Source organism: Phyllobates terribilis, unplaced genomic scaffold, assembly GCF_046119375.1.
Source record: "Phyllobates terribilis strain yellow unplaced genomic scaffold, ASM4611937v1 Scaffold_3__8_contigs__length_932513732, whole genome shotgun sequence".
In the NCBI taxonomy this organism is placed as follows: domain Eukaryota; kingdom Metazoa; phylum Chordata; class Amphibia; order Anura; family Dendrobatidae; genus Phyllobates; species Phyllobates terribilis.
This window is the reverse complement of record NW_027362763.1, coordinates 66733173-66757989: the sequence shown is the minus strand read 5'-3', so window position 1 is coordinate 66757989 and position 24817 is coordinate 66733173. Positions and strand designations below refer to the sequence as shown.

The following is a 24817-nucleotide window of genomic DNA, read 5'->3' as shown; positions in this document are numbered from 1 at the left end:
CCTGATGGAGGTCAGTATAGATGGACTAATAGATTGATGCTATGCCCAAAAGATTTTACTTCACTAGGTGCAGTAAAAAAATTGGTATTCTATACACAGGTGGTATATCTTGCAACACAGATAGGCTACTCCACTGACTAACACACTCTGCAATAGGCCAAAAAGGATTAGCTTTGCTAGATTCAGCCAAATGCTGTGAAAAAAACTTGCACAGCCCTGGCACAGACCTGCCTGGCAAAAACTGATAGGAACTGATGTAACCTAGTCCTGAAAAGGACTGCAATTACAATTAGTCTTTACTCCCACAATCTATCTATTTAAGAGCACAGACCTGCCTGATAAAAGTCGTAGGAAATGCTGTAACCTAGTCCTTAAAAGGACTGCAATCACAACTATTCCCTACTCCCAAGCTATCTGTAGATTTGTGCGAAAATTGGCTTGAAATTAACAAGGTATAGCGCACACAGCAACAGCGGTGCCGTCTAACACGCAGCTGCAGCAGTGAGAAAATGGTGGTGACGGGGAAAATGGCTTGGTCTTATAGGGCAAGGACATGTGACATACACTGCCAATGACACATGCCCTTGCTTGTGTGCAAAAAAAGCACTTCACTCTGTGTGTGCGCTGCTGATAGGCTGACAGATTGCACCTCCCCACTGTAAATGCGTTAAAGAGAAAAAAAAATGGAGATCTTCATTATTCCTGCAGAGATCCATCCCCTGCCCCTGCCCCCACCCCGCTGTACACTCAAACTGCGTATTAACATTAATTTTCATCATTACTGAGAAAAAATCCAGTTATGATTTTGGTGCACGAACAGTTATCGAACATAACCTCGAACAGCCGAATTTTTCTCAAATCGTTCGTGTTCGCCGAACGGCTCGAACACCGCCCAAAACAGCTTGAATTTGAGTTCGAGTCGAACAACGCTCATCTCTAGTGAGGATACAGTAGATGAGGGTAGAGCTGGTCGTGCAGCGATGGTTACTGCAGGTTGTAGGCTTGTCGGAAAAGTTGGGTCTTCAGGCTCCTTTTGAAAGTTTCCACGGTTGATGAGAGTCTGATGAGTTGGGGTAGAGAGTTCCAGAGTAGGGGGGAAGCATGGGAGAAATCTTGTATGCGATTGTGGGAGGAGGAGATAAGAGGGGAGTAGAGAAGGAGATCTTGTGAGACTAGGTCAGAGATATATGGAGGAGATAGGTTGTGAATGGCTTTGTATGTCATGGTTAGGGTTTTGAACTGGAGTCTCTGACCAATGGGGAGCCAGTTAAGAGATTGACAGAGAGGAGAGGCCAGGGAATAGCGGGGGGACAGGTGGATTAGTCGGGCAGCAGAGTTTAGGATGGATTGGAGGGGTGCGAGAATGTTGGAAGGGAGACCACAGAGCAGGAGGTTGCAGAAGTCAAGGTGGGAGATGATGAGGGCGTGCACTAGTGTTCTTGCAGATTCATGGTTGATGAATGTGTGGATCCGCGAGATATTTTTGAGTTGGAGTCGGGAGCAAGTGGAAAGGGCTTGTATATGTGGTTTGAATGAGAGTCCAGATTCCAGGGTTACCCCAAGGCAGCGAGCTTGAGGGACTGGGGAGAGTAAACAGCCATTGACGTTGTTAGATAGGTCAGTTGGGGGGGTGAATGAGATGGCAGAAAGATGATGAATTCTGTTTTGTCCACATTAAGTTTTAGAAATCTAACAGAGAAGAAGGATGAAATAGCAGAAAAATATTGTGGGATTTTGGTTAGTAAGGAGGTGATATCGGGTCCAGAAGGGTAGGTCTGTGTGTCATCAGCATAGAGGTGATAATGAAAGCCTTGAGACTCTATGAACTGTCCCAGGTAGTGTTGAGCCACCCCCGTAGTGTTCGAGTTCGGTTCGGTTCGTCGAACACCCGTGTGTTCGCCGAACACACGTGTGTTCGTCGAACTGTTCGTCGAACTGTTCGTCGAACACCTTCGAACACCGTTAAAACCAATGGCAGGCAAACAAAAACACATAGAAACACATAGAAAACACCTTCAAAGGTGTCCAAAAGCTGACAAACTGCTCAGAAGACATAACTAACACATGGAAAAGTGACAAGTACATATAGTCATGCGAAAAGAAAAGAGGTGGAGGAGTAAAAGGAGGGGGAGACACAGATATAGGCATGTCATGCCCTTCTAAAATCCAAAAAGTGAGAAGCCGACACGGCCAGTCCGCTCCTGCCCGTGCCACCTCCGTGTCGCCGGGTTTGTGCCAGAGCCGCGGTGAACCCTGACGGCCAGCCCCCCTCTCCCAATACTGGTGCCTGTCCACTGGTGGGTCGAGCGAGCCCCCCTGTGGTGGAGGCAGCTCTAAGCTTTTTAATTTAAATTGTCTCTCTAATTTGAATGAATACACTTTAAATCCATTTACAAGGATCTATTGGAGGGCAAGTCTCATGCCAGCAGCCGCGGTAATTCCAGCTCCAGTAGCGTCCACTAAAGCTGCTGCAGTTAAAAAGCTTTAATAAGGATCGAGCTCGGCTGTCCACCGCAAGGCATCCTACTGCCAGTCCCAGCCCCTATGCCTTGGGGTGCCTCCTGATGCTCTTCACTAAGTATCCCATGGTCCCGAAGCATTTCCTTTGAAAAAATTAAGTGTCTAAACTACAGGTGGTGCAGCTTGCTTAACAGCCGGGATAATCCGCTGACTAGCAGACACTGCTACTAGGCACAAAGTATTTCCTGGGCTAGATGCAGTTAAAAATTTGTAATTAGATACTCTCGTTGGATGCTGAGAAAGCATTCCATAGAGTCTCCTGGCACGCCATATATGATTCTCTTAAAAGCTTGGGGTAGGGGTCTAGGGGACCCTTTTATAGCCAAAATCACGGCCCTGTATCGCAATACGTCACCTAGGCTGAAGATAAATGGAACTGTAGCACCCTGAGGGCTCGGTTGCTACAGACGTATTGCACCTCACCCAGAGGTGTGATATCTCACTCTCAGATAAGGATGGAGTGTGGATCAGGACCCGACACCTGCATGCATTACACCACATTGCCGTGGGGCAGGGCGACCAATATGCCCCTGAGATGGGCACGACAGTCCCTGTCCCTGGCTGGAGTGGGGGGAGGGAACACTGAGGAAGGGGAACCCTGTAGTGCAGGAGCAGGGAGGAAGCAGTTCCTGGGTGCATTGAGAAGGGAGTATAAAAGGTGGGCACCATCTAAGTTCAGTGCAGAGAAGTCTGAGCAGAAGTGGCAGGGAGCAGGGGCTCTGCATGAGCTCTGCTCCGGAGGCGGGCCTAGTAACAGAGGCCCAGGCCTGGAAGAGGGAGAAGGAAGGAAGAGGAGCTGAGAAGGCTCCAGGAACGAGGAATGAAGGGATCCCAGGGGTGCGGACGGGAGAGTCGCCACCGCACGCCCGAATCCACCTGCGTGTAGGGGTCAGGCCAAAGGGGGAGACCGGTCCCCGAACTAGTGGAGGCAGGAAACGACCCTCAGCTAGAAACCGGAGGCTCTGACATTTTATGTGGCGCAGCCCCTCGCTACACCCGCTAGGAAGGCACCACATAGGGTCAGGGAAACTGGCGCCAAGTTTACCAAGAGGGGGCCCGAGGCAGCCGGACAGAAGTGTTGGTAAGAAAGGCCAGACAAAGGACACACAAAGGAGGTCCTGTGAAGTGCTCCAAAGTTATCTGGGAGTTGCCTGAGCCCCTCACCTGGTGAGCACAGTACGACGTGGGCAGCCGTTACCTGCAGACGTGGTCTGGATAATAAGAACTGTGAGTAAAGGCCCTGAACTGCATCACTGACTCCGTGTCGTTACTGCTGCTGCCCTGCACCATCACCCCCATCCTCCGCATACACTGCCCTGAGGCTATACTCCTCCCGTGGGGAGTTATGCTACGCTCTGCTGCACCCACAACACCAGCCTCAGCGGTCTGCCCTGTAGCGGCGGTTCACTCTGACCGCAATCCACGGGTGGCGTAGTCGGACATTTAAACATCAAAACCACATAAATAGTTCCGCCACTGGTTTGACCGCCCTGAACCACGGAACCGGGTCGCCGCCACGAAGACTACAACCACCAGCATCCACCAAAAAGGGTCCGGCTCCGGGTGTCCCAAGGCCCAGGGGGTGCGTCAGAACATTTTCATCACCTTTCACAATCACCAATGGGACAAGGCAGTGATGTCCTCTGTCCCCTCTCTTATACATCCTAGTGACGGAGCACCTGCTCTCATCAATTCGCCATAACCCCAATATTAGGTGGATTGAGGTGGGAGGCACCGAGTACAAGTGCTCTCTATTTGCTGATGATGTCCTAGTATATATCACTCAATCACATATATCCATCCATGCTGTTATGGCTGAAATAGATCACTTTGTTACATGGTAAAATTTTAAAATCAATGCAGCGAAGTCTGAGGCCCTCGATGTCTCCCTCCCCAAATCCATATAGGATTCCATCCAGTCCAACTTTCCCTTTGCCTGGCCCTCACAGGGTATCAAATACTTAGAAATTCCTATTCATAGAGACCTCTCCCATCTATGTTATCTTAATTTTGGGCCCTTTATTGAACAACTCCATACAGACCACGGTTGGCAAGTTAGAACTGTAAGATTCACTACGTGAACCACTGGTGTTTTGTGGAAAAGCACATGTACTCTGCGTTCCAAATTATTATGCAAAAAGTGTTTAGGAGTGATAAGGGAAGAATTTGTTTGTTTGTCAGTTAAACTCATTGATGGTGATGTGTGTCAGGGCTCTTTATATCACTGTAAGCAATTGCAGACACCTGTGCTAATTAGTTTGGCAGGTGTGTCCAATGAAAGGCAAGACTACTTAAGAAGGCTCTCTCACATTATTAAGCAGCCTACATTTTCTGCCAAAATGGGAAAGAAAAAGGATGTGTCGGCTGCTGAGAAGCAACAAATTGTGGAGTGTTTAGGTCAAGGCATGACTACAATCAACATTGTGCGATGATCAGGATGAAGTGTCTTGGCAATCAAGAAGTATGTAGCTAATTCACAGTACACACGTGTGCGTGCTGATAAGGGCAAATTGAGGACTCTTTCCTACAGGCAATTACGTCAGGTTGAAAGAGCAGCGGCAGAAAAGCCTTGTCATAGCAGCAGACAAGTTTTTGAAGCTGCTTGTGCCTCCAACGTCCCCCGAACAACAAGATGCAGGGTCCTTCAGAGGTTTGCAGCTGTGCATGCGCCATCCTGTCGACCTCCTCTATCCACTTCACACAAGCAGAAACGGCTCCAGTGGGCCAAACATTACATGAAGACTGATTTCAAAACTGTTTTGTTCACGGATGAGTGCCGTGCAGCGCTCGATGGTCCAGATGGATGGAGTGGAGGATGGCTGGTTGATGGACACCCCACGCAAACACGGCTACAGCGCCAACAAGGAGGAGGTGGAGTAATGTTTTGGGCTGGAATCATGGGGAGAGAGATTGTCGGCCCCTTTAGGATCCCTGAAGGCGCTAAAGATGAACTCCATAATGTATGTGGATTTTCTCAAACAGCACTTCCTGCCATGGTTCAAGAAGAAGAACCGTGTATTTCAAAGCAAGATCAATTTTCTGCATGATAATGCACCATCTCATGCTGCACATAAAACATCTGCATCTCTGGCTGATATGGGCATAAAAGGGGACAAACTTATGGTGTGACTCCCATGCTCCCCTGACCTCTACCCCATTCAGAACCTTTGGAGCATCATTAAAAGGAGTGTCTATGATGGCGGGAGGCAGTTCACATCTAAGCAACAGCTCTGGGAGGGTATTCTGTCCTCATGCAAAACAATTGAAGCAGAAACCATCCAAAACCTGACAAATTCAATGGACGAGAGAGTTCAGAAGCTCCTTTCGAACAAGGGGTCCTATGTGAAAATGTAACATCACCTAGAATAAAGTTTTGAGTTGAAAACTGTTTGATTTCAGTTTCTAACAACCTGCTAATGCTTATAATTTCAAAAATGACCATTTTTTTGGTCTTTATTAAAATGAAAAGGTTGATCGAAAAGTTTGGGGGATCTAAGAGTGTGGCAACCCAGTAGTCATGATTACTTCGAATTCTGACAATATGAGGGTCATGCTGCAGGTAGTGCAGCAAGAAGGCACTTATGTGCCTTGCGCATCTCGGAGCCCCAAAATTATTTTCCGGGCTAGATGCAGCTAAAAATTATTTTTAATTTTAAATCTGGTGAAGCTTTAGTATAGATGGCCTAATAGGATCAGTGCTGCACACTGCTACAAAGCCCAAATTATTTTCCAGTCAAGATACAGATAAACATGATTAGTAATTTGAAAGCTTAAAACGGTTGGTAGGGTGATTTTAACCAATCATCAAGCTTTTACTCTCCCCAGGATGACACAGGGGTAGAAAAGTCGTTTCGGATCCATGATTTGTTCATCTTTATGAACGTGAGTCTGTCTACATTATCAGTGGAGAGCCGCGTGCGCTTATCTGTCAGCACACCACCAGCAGCGCTGAACACACGTTCAGACAGAACGCTGGCTGCGGGGCATGACAAGATCTCCAAGGCGTAAGTGGCTAGCTCCGGTCATTTATCCAGATTGGAAGCCCAAAAAGAGCAAGGGTCCAGTGACACAGTCGTGGCTTCAATGTTTACTTGGAGATACTCCTGTACCATCGTCTCTAGGCGTTGACTATGTGTCAGACTTCTTGTCTCCTGTGGCCTTGCAAAGGATGGGCTAAAAAAGTGGTGAAATGATTCCGCAAAATTGATGTTACCAGCAGATACTGTGGTTCTGTTACGGTTTGAGTGCAAAACACTTGACGGTCCCACGGTTGGCAAGTTGGAACTGTGAGATTCACTACGTGCACCACTGGTATTTTGTGGAAAAGCACATGTAAGATTCTGCAACAGTCTCTGCTGATACTCCTGCATGCGTGCATCCCTTTCTATGGCAGGAATAATTTCTGCAAATTTACTTTTGTACCGGGGATCTAACAGTGTGGCAACCCAGTAGTCAGGATTATTTCTAATTCTCACAATTCGAGGGTCATGTTGCAGGTAGTGCAGCAAGAAGGCACTCATGTGTGTTGCGCATCCAGGAGCACCAAGTCCCTGTTGTGTTGGTGGCGAGGTAACAATCATGCTTCCTTCCTCTGTCCTCTCCCCCCAACCTCGCACAACAGAAATGTGATCAAGGTCTCCCTCATCTGATGAGTCTTCCATCAGTTCGTCCTCCACTTCTTCCTGGGCTCCTGCACCTTCCTCACTAGTTTGGCTGCTACCATGCGCCCTGGTAAAACCATCTCCCCCACCCTCACATGCCTGCCGCCTTGGTGCTGCCGACCGTCTGGACCTTGCAGATGTTAGCCCTTCCGCATACAACTCCTCCTCCTCTACTTCCTCCACCTCCTCTTGTGCCACCACCTGACTCCGAATTCTGTTTAACATGTGCTCCAGCATGTAAATCACCGGAATAGTCATGCTGATAATGGCATCGTCAGCACTAAACATCTTCGTCGCCATTTCAAAACTGTGCAGAAGGGTGCATAGGTCCCTGATCTGAGACCACTCCTCCAGCGTGATTTGCCCCACCTCTGAATCTCGTTGGCCCAGGCTATACATCACAACGTATTGCACCAGGGCTTGTCGGTGCTGCCACAGTCGCTGCAACATGTGCAGAGTTGAATTCCACCGGGTAGGCACATCGCATTTTAGCCGGTGAAGTGGCAGGCCCAACGACTTCTGTAGAGATGTAAGTCACTGAGCTGCGGGATGCGAACGGCGGAAGTGAGCACACAGCGACCGTGCCCTCTGCAGAAGGCCATCTAGTCTGGGATAGTGGGCTAAAAATTTCTGGACAACCAGGTTCAACACGTGAGCCATACAAGGCACGTGTGTGACATTGCCCCGGCGAAGGGCCGCACCCAGGTTTGCAGCATTGTCGCACACGGCCTTCCCTGGTTTCAGGTCCAGTGGAGACAACCATTCATGAAATTGGTTCTCCAGAGCTGACCACAACTCCTCAGCTGTGTGACTCACATTTCCCAGACATTTCAATGTAAAAACCGCCTGATGACGTTGAGCCCTACTGCCAGCATAGTAAGGAGGTGTGCAGGATCCCTTCTGCGCAGTTAGAAAGCTTGTGGCATGACCAGACAGGCTTTGGGTGCAGGTGGAAGACCGAGAGGAGGTTGAGGAGGCAGAAGCAGTGGAGGAACTTTGACATAAAGAGGATTGACGCACAACTCGTGGGGACGACAAGACTTGGACAGCAGCCCCTTGTCCTGCTGTCACCATAGTTACCCAGTGCCCAGTCAGCGACATGTAACGCCCCTGTCCATGCCTACTCGTCCAAGTGTCTGTGGTGAAATGCACCCTGTCACACACAGAGTTTCTCAAAGAAGCGGTGATGTTATGTGCGACATACTGGTGGAGCGCAGGCACACCTTTCTTTGAGAAGTAGTGCCGACTGGGCATCTGGTACTGGGGCACTGCGACGGACATAAGGTCTCGAAAATCCTCTGTGTCCACCAGGCGGAAAGGCAGCATTTCTGTAGCCAAGAGCTTGCAGATGGTGAAATTCAACCTCTTAGCTTTCTCATGGCTAGGAGGAAATGGTCTTTTACTTGTCCACATCTGAGGGACCGAGGGCTGGCTATTGTGCTTAGACGGGGTTGATAAGGGTGTCCCCAGCAAACTGCCGGTCTGTGAGGAAGATGCAGGCGGACATGTTAGGTTGCCTTGATCCAAAGGTGGTGCTATCGATGTCGGACAGCGCTCAACACCAGCTGGTGTTACCACCTCCAAAGAAAATCATGACCTGCCAATCACGCTGGCTGTTGCGGGTAAAGAGGTGGCAGGTCTGCGCCCCAAAACAGGTGTGACTGCTGTCCCCCCAGTCACAGAGGATGAAGAGGCCGCGGATGCACAAGATATGGCAGACGGTGGTTGGCCCGGCCGGCTAGGCCGCATTGTAGCACACTGAGCTTCCCACTGCAACTTATGCTTCATGTCCATGTGCCGGTTCATGCATGAAGTACTCAAACTATGTATTTTTTGGCCTCTACTTAGCTTTTGCTGACAAATGTTACAGATAACACGAGTTGGGTCATCTTTATCGATCTGAAAAAATGCCCAGGCTATGCAAGGCTTAGCACCCATGCGACCTGAAGAGCCACCACGACTTGTGGTGAGAGGCAGAGTTGTGTTTGAGGATGCAGTTGTTGACATGCTTCCAGTACTACGTCTCTGTCCAGGAAGGCGCAACCTGACCTCGTCGTCACTAGCATCTTCCTCCACCTCCTCTGCTGACCTCATCTCTTGGCTGACAGTGGGTTGACAGTAAGTGGGATCTCTGACCTCATCATCATCACCCTGTGCGTTATCACACCCGTCGTCCTCAGAGCCAACCTGTTCCTGCCCTGACAAAAAACTAAAGTTGTCGCTCCAATCAGGTATTTGAGTCTTATCATCGTCTTCCTCATTGTCTCCACCAACAGGAGTTACAGTTTGGGAATGAGGGTCTACATTATGGTCAGAACCTTCTGCGTCTGGTCCTGGATCCGACTCATAAAGATTCTGGGCATCAGTGCAGATCATTTCCTCGTCTGGATTCACAGAAGCGCTGGAGTCGACCTCTGATTCCCAGGCTATAGTATGAGTAAACAGCTCTGCAGACTCAACCATCTGTTCTACCTCATACTCAGACGGGCAGCTGGAGATTTGGGAGCTGTGAGGAAGCAAGTGCGATTTGGGTGACACCTTTGAGGACTGGAGTATTTGTGATGTTGAAGTTGATGTGGAGGAGAGCCCACTTAAAGGAGCACTTGATATCCGTTGAAGCACCTGCTGTTTTTGTGCCTCATCTGGAATTTGTAGCGATTGGCGTGGCCGTAAGAAAGGGATCTTATCACATTGTCCGCTAAAAGAAGTAGACATTTTAGTTTGGCTGGAAGATGGTCTTTCTTCTGCAGATGTTACTGTTGCTTTAACACCTACCCCACGGACACAACCTTTTTTCCCCTTCCCAACACGCCTATTCCCCTTTCCACCAGCAGCAGGCCTTTTTCCACTCATTTTGGTGGTTAACTAATTCACAACTCTGGAGTTGTTTGCACAAAAAAACAATGGATGGTAACCGAGCAGAGCTGAGTGGCCAAACTGTGGTATTAGGCCAAAACTATTGGCTGGGTTAGATGGAGAAAAAAATTATTTTGAATTTGCAACCTGATGGAGGTCAGTATAGATGGATTAATAGAACAAGACCCACACACAGCTAGAAGCCCAATATTTTTTCAGAGGTAGATGCAGAAAAAAATATATTCAGTTTGCAACCTGATGGAGGTCAGTATAGATGGACTAATACAACAAGTCCCACACACAGCTAGAAGCCCAAATATTTTTTCAGAGGTACTGTAGATGCAGATAAAAATTGGTTTTAATTTGCAACCTGATGGAGGTCAGTATAGATGGACTAATAGAGAAAGTCCGACACACTACTAGAAGGCCAAATATTTTTTCAGAGCTAGATGCAGAAAAAAATTATATTCAGTTTGCAACCTGATGGAGGTCAGTATAGATGGATTAATAGAACAAGACCCACACACAGCTAGAAGCCCAATATTTTTTCAGAGGTAGATGCAGAAAAAAATATATTCAGTTTGCAACCTGATGGAGGTCAGTATAGATGGACTAATACAACAAGTCCCACACACAGCTAGAAGCCCAAATATTTTTTCAGAGGTACTGTAGATGCAGATAAAAATTAGTTTTAATTTGCAACCTGATGGAGGTCAGTATAGATGGACTAATAGAGAAAGTCCGACACACTACTAGAAGGCCAAATATTTTTTCAGAGCTAGATGCAGAAAAAAATTATATTCAGTTTGCAACCTGATGGAGGTCAGTATAGATGGATTAATAGAACAAGACCCACACACAGCTAGAAGCCCAATATTTTTTCAGAGGTAGATGCAGAAAAAAATATATTCAGTTTGCAACCTGATGGAGGTCAGTATAGATGGACTAATACAACAAGTCCCACACACAGCTAGAAGCCCAAATATTTTTTCAGAGGTACTGTAGATGCAGATAAAAATTAGTTTTAATTTGCAACCTGATGGAGGTCAGTATAGATGGACTAATAGAGAAAGTCCGACACACTACTAGAAGGCCAAATATTTTTTCAGAGCTAGATGCAGAAAAAAATTATATTCAGTTTGCAACCTGATGGAGGTCAGTATAGATGGACTAATAGAGAAAGTCCGACACACTACTAGAAGGCCAAATATTTTTTCAGAGCTAGATGCAGAAAAAAATTATATTCAGTTTGCAACCTGATGGAGGTCAGTATAGATGGATTAATAGAACAAGACCCACACACAGCTAGAAGCCCAATATTTTTTCAGAGGTAGATGCAGGAAAAAAATATATTCAGTTTGCAACCTGATGGAGGTCAGTATAGATGGACTAATACAACAAGTCCCACACACAGGTAGAAGCCCAAATATTTTTTCAGAGGTACTGTAGATGCAGATAAAAATTAGTTTTAATTTGCAACCTGATGGAGGTCAGTATAGATGGACTAATAGAATGATGCTATGCCCAAAAGATTTTACTTCACTAGGTGCAGTAAAAAAATTGGTATTCTATACACAGGTGGTATATCTTGCAACACAGATAGGCTACTCCACTGACTAACACTCTCTGCAATAGGCCAAAAAGGATTAGCTTTGCTAGATTCAGCCAAATGCTGTGAATAAAACTTGCACAGCACTGGCACAGACCTGCCTGGCAAAAACTGATAGGAACTGATGTAACCTAGTCCTGAAAAGGACTCCAATTACAATTAGTCTTTACTCCCACAACCTATCTATTTAAGAGCACAGACCTCCCTGATAAAAGTCGTAGGAAATGCTGTAACCTAGTCCTTAAAAGGACTGCAATCACAACTATTCCCTACTCCCAAGCTATCTGTATATTTGTGCGAAAATTGGCTTGAAATTAACAAGGTATAGCGCACACAGCAACAGCGGTGCCGTCTAACACGCAGCTGCAGCAGTGAGAAAATGGTGGCGATGGGGAAAATGGCTTGGTCTTATAGGGCAAGGACATGTGACATACACTGCCAATGACACATGCCCTTGCTTGTGTGAAAAAAAGCACTTCGCTCCGTGTGTGCGCTGCTGATAGGCTGACAGATTGCACCTCCCCACTGCAAATGCGGGAAAGAGAAAAAAAAATGGAGATCTTCATTGTTCCTGCAGAGATCCATCCCCTGCCCCTCCCCCCACCCCGCTGTACACTCAAACTGCGTATTAACATTAATTTTCATCATTACTGAGAAAAAATCCAGTTATGATTTTGGTGCACGAACAGTTATCGAACATAACCTCGAACAGCCGAATTTTTCTCAAATTGTTCGTGTTCGCCGAACGGCTCGAACACCGCCCAAAACAGCTCGAATTTGAGATTGGCGAACAGTTCGAGTAGAACAACGCTCATCTCTAGTCCCAGGCCTAAGGTGTAGATGGAGAAGAGCAGGGGTCATAGAACTGAACCTTGGGGGACACCGACAAATAGGGGGCAAGATGAGGAGGTGGTGTGTGAGTGGGAGACACTGAATGTCCTGTCTGTTAGGTATGAGGAGAACCAGGATAGGGCCAAGTCTGTGATGCCGAGAGATGAGAGAGTTTGTAGTAAGAGGGAATGGTCCACTGTGTAGAAGGCAGATGACAGGTCTAGGAGGAAGAGGACAGAGTAGTGTCGCTTAGATTTGGCGGTTAGTAGGTCATTGGTGACTTTAGTCAGTGCAGTTTCAGTAGAATGGTGCGGTCGGAAACCAGATTGTAGGCGGTCGAAGATGGAGCAGGAGGAGAGGTGGGAGGACAGCTCAGAATGGACGTGTTGTTCATCAGCCTTAATCAGTTGATCAAGATGAGCACAGATATATGAGATTGGTCTCACGTGGTCACAGGGTAGGGGTGAAGCAATACACATCATGATAGGAACACATGAAGCTGGAATGGAGCGACCACTCCTAGAAAAAAAAACAAGACCAGCATGTAAAATAGGATCTGCGGTGGATGTGGCAGAACAGGTGAAGAAAAAGTTTATCAATTTTAATGTTTCCCTGACCTTCAATAGAAACTGATCTTTTCTTGGCTTCATACAAATTGAAACCGGAAGATTACATACACTATATAAAAAGACACATATGCATGTTTTTCTCAATATCTGTCATGAAAACAGAATAAACCTTTCCCTTTTTAGGCCAATTAGGATTACCATAATTTTTAATATTTGCCAAATGCCAAAATAATGAGAGAGAGAATGTTTTAATGCATTTTTATTACTTACTGCAAAGTCAAAAGTTTACATATACTAAGACTACTATGCTTTTAAACATTTCTGGACTGCCCATATGATGATGTCATGTGTTTGGAAGCTTCAGGTAGGTTTTTGACAACATCTCAGTTAATACACACCTGTGGATGTATTTTAATGCACACCTGTAACACACTGCTTCTTTGTGTAGCATCGTGAGAGAGTCTAAAGAAATCAGCCAAGATATCAGGAAGGGAAATGTGGACTTGCAGAAATAAGGCTCATCCTTGGGTACAATTTCAAGATACCTGAAGGTGCCTTGTTCATCTGTACAAACAATTATACGCAAGTACAAACAATATATGAAGGTCCAGTCATCATACCGTTCAGGAAGGAGATGGGTTATGTGTCCCAGAAATGAACGTGCTTTGGTCCAACATGTACATATCAACCCAAGGACAAAAGTAAAAGACCTTGTGAAGATGATGGTGGAAGCTTTTAAGATTACCTCAATATCCACAGTGAAACGATTACTGTATCAACATGGGCTGAAAGGCCACTCTGCCATTACTCCAAAAGAAACATAAAAAAGCCAAATTAATATTTGCAAATGCACACAGGAACACAGAACTTAATTTTTAGAGACATGTCCTGTGGTCTGATGAAGATAAAATTGAACTTTTTGGGCATATTGTAATGATCATCGTTACGTTTGGAGGAAAAAGAGAGAAGCTTGGAAGCCTAAAAACACCATCCCAACTGTGAAACATGGGGTGGCAGCATCATGTTGTTGGGTTATTTTGCTGCAGGATGGAATGGTGCACTTCACAAAATTGATGGCATCATGAGAGCAGAAGATTATGTGGCAATACTGAAGCAGCATCTCAAGACATCAGCCTGGAAGTTAAAGCTTGTGCGGAAATAAGTCTTCCAAATGGACAATAACCCGAAGCATACTGCCAAAATGGTAACAAAGTGGCTTAAGGATAACAAATCCAATGTTTTGGAGTAGCCATCACAAATCTCTGATCTCAATCCTATTGAAAATTTATGTGCAAAGCTGAAAAGGCAGGTGCGAGTAAGGCGACTTACAAACATGCATCATTTACACCAGTCTTGTCAGTAGGAATGGGCCCAAATTCTGACCAACCATTGTGAGAAGATTGTGGAAGGATATATGAACTGTTTGACCCAAGTCATTCAGTTTAAGGGAAATGGTACCTAATACTAATGAAATGTATGTAAACTTTTGACTTTGCAGTAAGTAATAAATATGCCTTAAAACATTCTCTCTCATTTTTCTGGCATTTGACAAATATTAAAAATGTTAGTAATTAGTGATGGGCGAGCACTAAAATGCTCGGGTGCTCGATTCTCAAGTTGAGAACATTAGGAAACTCTGGTGCTCGACCCGAGCAATGAGCCAAATGTAAGTCTATGGCAAACTCGAGCATTTTTCAGGCGGCTCCCCCCGGCGGTCTGCAGAGGGCCTAAAAATTGCCCAAATCGATGGGAACAGTGCTCAAATGACATGGGAACAGCATGGAGAAGACCCCTGGAAGCATTTCTGACTCCCAGGTCACTTCTGTCAGCAACGTTGGCAGAGGTATTACGCCACTTTTACAAACTCACAAAAAAATATACAAAAACTAAACCAAAATGAATTTTCCTGGGAAATATGTTAATGAACATCCTTTCCAGGGTAATGACTTGTATATAAAGCAAAATAAATAACCAAAAACATAAATACTCCTCCTCACCTGGGCTATGTTCACACTTAGCGTTTTTGATGCGTTTTTGCACTTTTGCATTGCTTTCAACCATGACAAATGCATTCACCAGGAAATGTCATTTTAACATTTTACATCCTTATCTGGCCATGTGATGTGTGAGATATCATCAGACACATTGTGTTTCATTTATGAAGGCGGGATTCTGAAAGTCACAAAGCCTATTTTTGTAGGGCCATCAAGCGGCCTTTACTATTCTTAAAGGGCCAGCAGTCAGCCATCACTATTCTTATAGAGCCATCAGCTGACTATGTTTTATTGTTCCCATTACTAAAGAGTGGGTCTCCTATACTGTTATTGTGTATGCAGTGAGTGGCAGGGCTGCCCAAAGTTTGGACGCACCCCGATACCACTTTGAAATTTTGGAAGCACCCCAATACCCCTTTGAAGAGACTTAGAGGAGGGCCTCCTGAAAACAATGTTCCCATTATTAGGAAGTAGGTCTCCCATTGTGTTTGCCTATGCAGTGAATGCAAGGGTTGCCAAAAATTTGGAGGCACTCCAATGCCCCTTGGAAGAGAAGTGGAGGTCAGAGGGCATCCTGAAAACAATGCTCTCATTATAAGGAAGTGGGACTCCCATTGTGTTTGCCTATGCAGTAAATGAAAGAGTTGCTAAAAATTTGGAGGCACTCCAATGCCCCTTGGAAGGGACGTGGAGGTCAGAGGGCCATCTGAAAACAATATTCCCATTATTAGAAGGGGGTCTCTCATTGTGTTTGCCTATGCAGTGAATGCAAGGGTTGTCAAAAATTTGGAGGCACTCCAATGCCCCTTAGAAGAGACGTGGAGGTCAAGGGCCTCCTGAAAACAATGTTCCCATTATTAGGAATGGGTCTCTCATTATGTTTGTCTATGCAGTGAACACAAGGGTTGCCAAAAATTTGAAGACACTCCAATGCCTCTTGGAAGAGACGTGTAGGTCAGAGTGCCTCCTGAAAAAAATGTTCCCATTAATAGGAAGTTGGTCTCCCATTGGGTTTGCTTATGCAGTAAATGCGAGGATTGCCAAAAATTTGGAGGCTCTCCAATGCCCCTTGCAAGAGACGTGGAGGTCAGAGGGCCTCCTGGAAACCAGGTTACTATTATTAGAAGGGGGTCTTTCATTGTGTTTGCCTATGCAGTGAATGCAAGGGTTGCCAAAAATTTGGAGGCACTTCAGTGACCCTTGGAAGAGACGTGGAGGAGGGCCTCATAAAAAAATGTTCCCATTAGAAAGGAGCGGGCCTCCTATGCTTGTAATGCCCATGCACTAAGTGTATGGGCTGACAAACAATTACCCCTGGGGGGTATACATGAACATACTTTATAAAAAAAAAATTTTACGGGCATCATAAACACCCTTTAAAAAAATTATGTGGGTGTTGCATCCTGGACCACGGTCACCCTGGTGATAAGGTGGTGGAGGATGAAGATGAGGAGAAGGAGGAGGACAAGAGCAAATAGCCAAAATCAGGAAGCGTATACCCATGTGTGGGTGTGAAGAGGTGGATGGGAATTTACCTCCCAAAAAAATACTTTGGATTTGAGTTTATGTTACGCTGCTATCATTCGGTGGTGTTGAGATGTCTGGCCCAATCCAGCCCTTGTTCATTTTTTTACGAGTCAGCCTGTCAGCATTTTCAGTTGACAGGTGGATGCGCTTATCAGTTATAATTCAACCAGCAGCACCAAAAACCCGCTCTGATAAAATGATAGCAGCAGGGCAGGTCAGGACCTCCAAGGCGTAGCGAGCCAGTTCATTCCACGTATCCAGCTTGGATACCCAATAATTATAAGGCACAGAGGAATTACGGAGGACATTAGTACTCCCTCAGCATCTTCCCAAATGTTGCACTCCTTGTGGGAGTACCCTGCGCCTCAGGGCCTGTGCAATGGGAGGGGCTGAGAAAATTTTCCCCTGCCTCTGCTGGATTGAAGTTGTGTCTCTCTCACTTGTACTCCTTGGTTGTCCAACGAACTCTTACCTCTGCCGCCAGCGTTTTCAGATGGGAATTTTTTTAATAGTTCCGCAACAAGGGCCTTCTGGTACTGCCCTAATTTTGAAGACCTATCCGCCTCAGGAATAAGAGATATAAAGTTCTCCTTGTAGCGTGGGTCTACAAGTGTCACCAACCAATAATGACTGTCAACCAAAATTTTGAGAATGCGAGGGTCATGGGAAAGGCAGCGTAACATAAACTCTGCCATGCGTGCCAGACTGCTAACAGGCAAGACTTCCGTGTCCTCACCAAGAGGATGACTGACCATGCTCTCCTCCTCCTCCTCTCTGTCCTCAGGCCATCCATGCTGAAAAGACAGTATGACAGTTGTGCAGGTAGTAACATCTATAGTGCATGAAACTATCTCCTGTTGTTCCTCCTCCCCCTCCTCCTTCTCATTGTCACCCAATCCACGTTGGGATGAGATGGGGCTGGGCTGTGTGTAATCATCCTGTATGAATCCTTGCTCCATCTCATCATGCTCTGCCTCCAATGCATCCTTTTTGATTGTGATCAGAGGGCGTTTCAGAAGACAGAGAAGCGGGATGGTGATGCTAATTATGGTGTCATCACCGCTCACCATATTGGTGGAGTCCTCAAAGTTTTAGAGGATGGTACATATGTCTGACATCCATGTCCACACCTGAGGTCTTATGTGGGGATTTTGAACTGAATACCGATGGCCTTGTTGATGCTGGTACTCAATAACTGCCCTCTTCTGCTCACAAATCCTTCCCAACATGTGCAGTGTAGAGTTCCAAAGCGTGGGGGCATCATACACCAGTCTATGAGCAGGAATCTGCAAACGCTGCTGAAACATGGAAATTACGGCGGAAGCTGTAGGATACCTTCTAAAATGGGCACACAGGCGGCGCACTTTAACAAGCAGATTTTTCAGCTCCGGGTAGGATTTGATAAACTACTGAACCACGAAGTTAAGCACATGGGCCAGGCATGGTGCGTGCGTGAGCTCACCTCGCCTCAGAGCCGCCGCCAGATTCCGGTCATTGTCACACACAACCATGCCTGGCTGTAGGGTCAGTGGTGTGAGCCACAGATCTGCTTGCTCTTCCAGAGCTGTCCACAACTCTTCAGCAGTGTGCGGTTTGTCACCTAAGCATATTAGCCTCAGCACAGCCTGTTGCCGCTTGGCCGAGGCAGTGCTTCCAGCTTGTGACTGATGTGGTCATTTCGGAGATGGAGGCTGAAGAGGAGGAGGAGGCTGAGGAGAAAAAGGTGCAGGGGCTGTAGACTGTGGGGGCAACCCTGACTGACCAAGGGCTCGCAATCCTTGGCGTCGGGAGGACGTGTTCCATCACAATGTCCGACTGGGTCCTGGCTTCCACTATGTTAACCCAGTGTGCCGTCACCGAGATGTACCATCCCTGCCCACAAGCACTTGTCCACGTGTCTGTGATTATGTGGAATTTCCCGGTAACTGCGTTGTTGGGGGTACTGCTAATGTTTTGAGACACGTGGTAGTGTAATGCGGGGACAGCACAATGGGAGAAGTAGTGGCGGCTGGCGACCGAGAGACGGCCGCCGCCATCAGGTTGCGGAATGCTTCCGTCTCCACGAGCCTAAAAGGCAACATTTTGAGCGCAAGCAGTCGTGAAATGTGGGAATTTAGTACTGTGGCCTGTGGGGCGTTGGTTGCATATTTGCGCTTGCGTTTCAAGTACTGGGGTATAGACAACTGAACGCTGCGCTGTGACAAGGACATGGACGTGCTTCCTGATGCTGCAATTTGAGAGTGTGCAATGACAGGTGCAGGGCAGGAGGCATCTTTGCATGCACCATGGACAGTGGATGGTCTTGCATGCAGTGGTGCCACCCGCAGACACTGTTCCTGGACCCTGGGATTTGGCCTACAAAGTCGGGTGCTTTGTTGCCATGTGCCTGATCATGCTGGTGGTGGTCAGGCTGCTAGTTTCGCCACCCCTGCTGATGCTGGCCTGGCAGGTGGTGAAAATGGCCTTTTTGGGGTTATCTGCGGAGTCTTTAAAAAACAACCAGACTCCGGAAGACCTAACAGTTGTACTGGCAACTTCCTTCATGTTGGTGTTACGAGGAACGGTTGCCTGCCTTCTGTCTGCGGCCACCACACTGCTTCTTCCTGCCTGTTGGGGTGCTCTGCCTCCCTCAACTTGTGTGCTGCTGTCCTCGCTCTGCATGTCCTCCTGCCAGGTTGGGTCAGTTACTATATCATCCACCACCTCGTCTTCCTCTTCCTCACTCTTGTCCTCCTCCTGACTTTCAGGCTATTGTGCTTCATCATAATCCACCTCTTGTAACATTTTCCCACCGTCGCATTTGTGTGGCCGTGGCTGCTCAAATTTTTGGGCATCGCTACATGCGATCTCCTCTTGCCCCACTTCAAGTGAACCGGGCAAGAGGCCTAAATCTATATATGGAAAAGTAAACAGCTCTTCAGAGTGTCCAAGTGTGGGATCAGTTATCTCCGGGCACTCGGCATGGTGGGAGGAAGGAGTATCAGTGGTGGTGTTGGCTAAGTGACTGGAAGCATTATCCGCTTTCCAACCAACAACCTTTTTGACACTGCTCTGTTCAATAGTGGTGTGCTGCGGTCCGCTAGGAATTGGAACAGGTAGGTCGGGTGAGAAGATGTGGGTGTTTGTGTGGCACAATTTCTGCCTGCCCATGGCCTCGTCCTCTGCATGCATCATCACCATCACGTCCAGTTTCCCGTTCCTTGCCAAGCGCCTTGCCCATTTTAAATGGAGGACAATATCTTCCATGCTCACTGCAAATGACTGAATTTGGAGCGAAGTTATATGTAATCCGTGTGACGGACAAACCACAGTTTCAACTACTTGGCCTGCAGGTAACTATTTTGAAAAGCAAACAGGTGTCATAAACTTTGCTGACACATTAAAAAAAATTAGAATGGAGGCCAGAAATGGCAGAATTTTCTGAAAACATATATGTGATCCCTGTGTGAGGATTAAGATCCAAAAAAAAATATTCCTGGCCCCTAAGACCTGGGCCTATTTTTAGAAATATCTAACAGCAGCAGAAGGCAGAACTGGAATGGAGCCTCTTGTGCTACATGCACTGTAGTCTGCTATATATCCTGCCTGCCTGATATCTCTGCAGATGGATTAGTCCTCAGAAGGACTGTTTGTTAAGATGGATATGTATAATGTACTTGTTTTCTCCCTACACTACCTAATACACAATCAAATCTCTCCCTAGCTCAGCAGCACCTCTCCCTACAATGTCTGATTCCGGAGTGACTGTGACGAGCATGGCGGCGCCAGGTCTGATATAGACCTGATGGTGCTGTGTGGCCAGCCAATCACTGTAATGCCACAACCAACATGGCTGCGACATTACAGTGAGTGGCAGGCAATCCCTGCAGGTTGAATGGCGCTCTAAAGAGTGCCGAACATGCAGGGAGGGGACCCAAGCTCTTGCCCGAGCATCTTGCAAGTACTCGGCGAGCTCCAAGCATCTCATGTACTGAGATTCTCGGGTGAGTACCAAGTACTTGCGAGTATGCCCACTCATCACTAATGGTAATCTTAATTGACCTAAAACAGTAAAGGTTTATTCTGGTTTCTCGTCAGATATTGAGAAAAACATGCACATGTGTCTTTTTATATAGTGTATGTAAACTTCTGGTTTCAACTGTATGTATCAAATCCCCAAATTGCCAGATGCTGACTAATATAAATTTTGAAGGAATTCATAATTATTTATATCACCTCCCATCAGCCTAAGGCTGTTTATAATTAGTGTTAGATCATATTGGCCCTTTAAATTTTACCTCGGGAAAATCATGTGTAAGGATATGGATATTTGTGTGCATGCCCACGTTTCCCCTTTAAAGAAACAAGTTCATTGTTGAAATGTGTCATTGTGATGTAATGTGAACTGTGTTGTATTATAATGTGAATGACTTGCATCTTTTGTAAATATTGTGCCATGTGAAATGTAATATGTTCCTATGTAATGTCTAGTAATGTGAAGTGTAATATGAATAGTATGTGGCAGTGTTATAGGTAATGTTGGTAATTTATAATGTAGGATGTGGTAATGTAGAGCATGATAGAGATAGGTGTTAGAATGTTTGTATAGAACTGTGTGATAAGACTAAAACTGACCAGCAACAGACTGCAGGGTCAGAGAGAGTTAATGTTGGGACTAGCCCACAGGGGTGGGCAAGTGACTGCTTCCTGGTAGTTGGTGAGTTGGAGTTTGGAGTGTAACATGAGCAGTGCTGCCATTGGGTTGACATACAGTAACAGGAGACTTAAGGAAAGGAATAGTGAGATCCTAAAGAAGAGATGACTGGGTACTCACACTGGCCTTGCAGAAAAGGCATCTATGGATAAGAAGCCGAGTTACGAACCCCTTACAACGCCGAAGGTAATGGCCCTAAATAGGACTGAGTTCGTGAAACTAGTGAGGGTCCAGGGTGGTAGATCCAGGGTGCCAGTAGTGGAAGAAATAAGACAAGGAACCCATGAGCGAGTAGAGAGGCTCGCTGATCAGGGCTGTGGCGACAAGCTGAGTTGTGGCAGCATAATGTATGAACAGTGTTTCTGCAAAGCCCTTGAGTAAAACTACAGAAGAAAGATATGATGTGAGGGAGAAATAAACAATCATAAGACGTTGTGACCTTTATCCCTTGTATATATCCTTTGCCAAGTTATCATTCAGTAAAGACTCTATGTTTGAAGGACGGTTACCTTTAATGAACTGTGAGGTGCTCTGCATGGGCATGGTATGCTCACAGCACAAGTCCACACATCTAGCCAGGACCAACACTTTCATGCAGTGCGCCGGGACGTGAAAGGACACTACTACCTCGCAAGCAGCTACCACCCCGCACTGCTCTGCAAATGTTTGATAAATATCAGTTTAAGGCTATGTGCCCATGATGCAGAAATGCTCAGGATTTGTTCCTGAGCGTTTCTGAATCTCCCTGGCAGAAAAAAACGCATGCGGATTGTACATGCGGATTGTACATGTGTTTTCCTGCCAGGGACATGCGAAAGTGATAATTTGTAGTGCTGCGTTTTTTTCCACAATGATAATCCGCAGCGGAAATTTCCGCAGCATGTGCACAGCACATGCGGATTATCATTGGGGAACATGGCAGACCTTCTACCATGCGTTTTTTAAGCTTTTCTGCAGCGTTTTTGCCGCTGCAGAAACACTTAAAAAACGCATCGTGGGCACACAGCCTTAGGGTCCCATTGAGAGAAGGTACATCTTTTTGTGGCTAATGGGTTGTCATGAATTTGTCAATTAATGATCGAAGTACCTTCATTTTTATAAGTATATTCTATATAACAGTAATGCAGTTTAAATGTCATATTTTGTGTTTGAATACATCTTAGTTCTTACAAAGGTGACTGCATTCTTTTCTTTCTATGCTTTGCAGTCATGACCGGGGCTTGCTCCTGTTCACACTTGCTTTGTCGTGTTCAGAGGTGCTGATCAGTATTCTGTTTTTTTGCAATTACAAACACTCTTCTTCTCACTGTTTTTCCAGGTGAACCCTTTGATAACACCATGACTATAAATGCTGCTACATGTAACATAATTGTCTCAATTTTACTGAGTAAGCGATTTGATTATGAGGATCCCACACTTTTGAAGCTGATAAAGATGAATAATGAAATTATGCAATTAACTGGTTCCCCAATGGCATTGGTGAGCAGCACAGCTACATATTGTGTTTAAGAAATAGCATTATGGGCCATTCTTAAGATATATAATGTGTGATTGGTGAGGCTGCAACCCATAAGGTGCCCGTACTCTTAAAATTAAAATCTTACGAACAGCTTTCTTAACTGTGTCGTTGTCCTTTACCAGTCTAAAGTTTGGAACGCCTCTTCATGCAATGTTTTCCCTTGTTCATATTGGAATGTACAAATTACAGATTTAGACTGATGGCAGAAAAACCTAGAAGTAACACATATGGAAATGATAAGTAAAGGAACAAGTCAAACCAGAATTTATATTAAACCTAAAATTCCTCAAAGTACACCCTTTTATTCTGATGACAGCTTTATACTGCCTTGTCATTCTCTAAAGCAGCTTCATCGGGTGTCACCTGTAATGGCTTTACAATAGTCTTGAAGAAGGTCCCAAGAGGTACTGAGCACTTTTTAGATGCTTTGTCTTTACTTTGCATCCAACTCATCCCAAACAAAGTCAATTGGGTTGAGATCAGGAAATTGTGGAGGCCATGTCATCTTACACAGCACTCCATCCCTCTCTCTTGGTCACATAGCCCTCACATAACCTGGAAATATGTTTTAGGTCCTTGTCCTGTTGCAATACAAATAATGGTCCCAGAAACTGTAACCCAGATAGAATGGCATATGTGGGCAGAATTCTGTGGTAGCCATGCTGGCTACGTATGCTTGAATTTGTAATAAATCATCATCAGTGTCACCAGTAAAGCTCCCGAACACCATAACATCTCCTCCTCTATGCTGGCCAAGACATGGCTGTCAGTATGAAAAATTTGAAATGTTCACTCCTAAGATAACAGCACAGATTTACATTGATCTAATATCCAGTTATTGTGGTAGTCATCCCAAAGAAGTCTGTTCTTCTTGTTTGCAGTACACTGTAGTGGCTTCTTTGTAGCCATGAAACCATAAAGGTCACTTCTCGAAGTCTAATCTGGACAATTGATGTTGACTTTATCTGATGTGCAATCAATTTGCAGTTTCCCAGGCTGGTAACTCTGATGAACTTATCCTCTGCAACATAGCTAATTCTTGGACTTCCTTTCTCGGGGCGGTCCTCATGACAGCCAGTTTCTCCATAGTGATTTATGGTTTTCATGACTTAACTTGAAGATTCCTTCAAGGTTATAGCAATTTTTTTCAGATTGACTGACCTTCGAGTTTTATAATAATGATGGACTATCATTTTTCTTGTCTTAGTTGAGCGGTTCTTATAATATTCTGGCTTACAAAAATATTGTAATAGCGACTGGGTACCAACACTGCCTCTGTAAAACACATCTGATTGGTGAAGACACTTTCTGAAGGCCAGGGCCTCCACAAATAAACTCTTACTAAGACAGACCTATCCATTGAAAGCCATTCCAGGTGACTACTTAATGATGCTGCTTTATAGACTTTTGACCACTCTGAATTCACTGAACTGGTGCTTAGTGGAGAGAGGGGAATAAGCCACTGCCAGATCCCTCTACTTATCTCCTCCATGAATACAGGATTGGGCATGCTGAAACCATACTTCCCAAAAATGTGAAATTCCCAGATTCCTGGAATCTGGGAAAATGCAGGTTTAGGATGAAGGTCGTGCTTAAACATCTCTAAAAAAAACTTTGGAACTCAATACTCCCAATCCTTCTGTCACATGACATCTGCCATTAGAGATAAGTTGGAACATCTCATACACATGAGACAGTTGGACAATCAGAACAAAATTAGAGTGTTTAGTCAACTTTCCTGAAAGTTGCATTAGTAAATTCAGGATTGCCACAAAAAAGCAGAAATAAGGATCAGTTTTGCATTTTGATGCATAAAATCCACCTAACAAGTATTGATGATCAACCGAGGAGCCAAGAGCAAGACCCCTACTGTTCTGTTATTGATGACATCCTTAAAATATACACACACTACCATCCCCCAAACATAGGATCTTTGAATTTCCTTTTCCCAGGGCTGACAAACTGGGATCCCTATGATTATATATTTATAACTTATCATGTTTGTAAGTGGAACTTTTATATTTTGGATAACACATTT

At 45.5% G+C, this 24817-nt stretch overlaps 1 protein-coding gene across 2 annotated transcripts in view; it reads left to right on the top strand.

The window, feature by feature from the left end:
• LOC141258814 (cytochrome P450 2K1-like) overlaps positions 1–24817 on the top strand; it is a 209279-nt gene that overhangs the window by 108430 nt on the left and 76032 nt on the right. For both annotated transcript variants that reach the window (XM_073673964.1, XM_073673965.1), the window contains exon 5: positions 22579–22739. In XM_073673964.1, coding sequence (XP_073530065.1) covers positions 22579–22739 — 161 coding nt within the window. The remainder of the gene's footprint in view (positions 1–22578; positions 22740–24817) is intronic.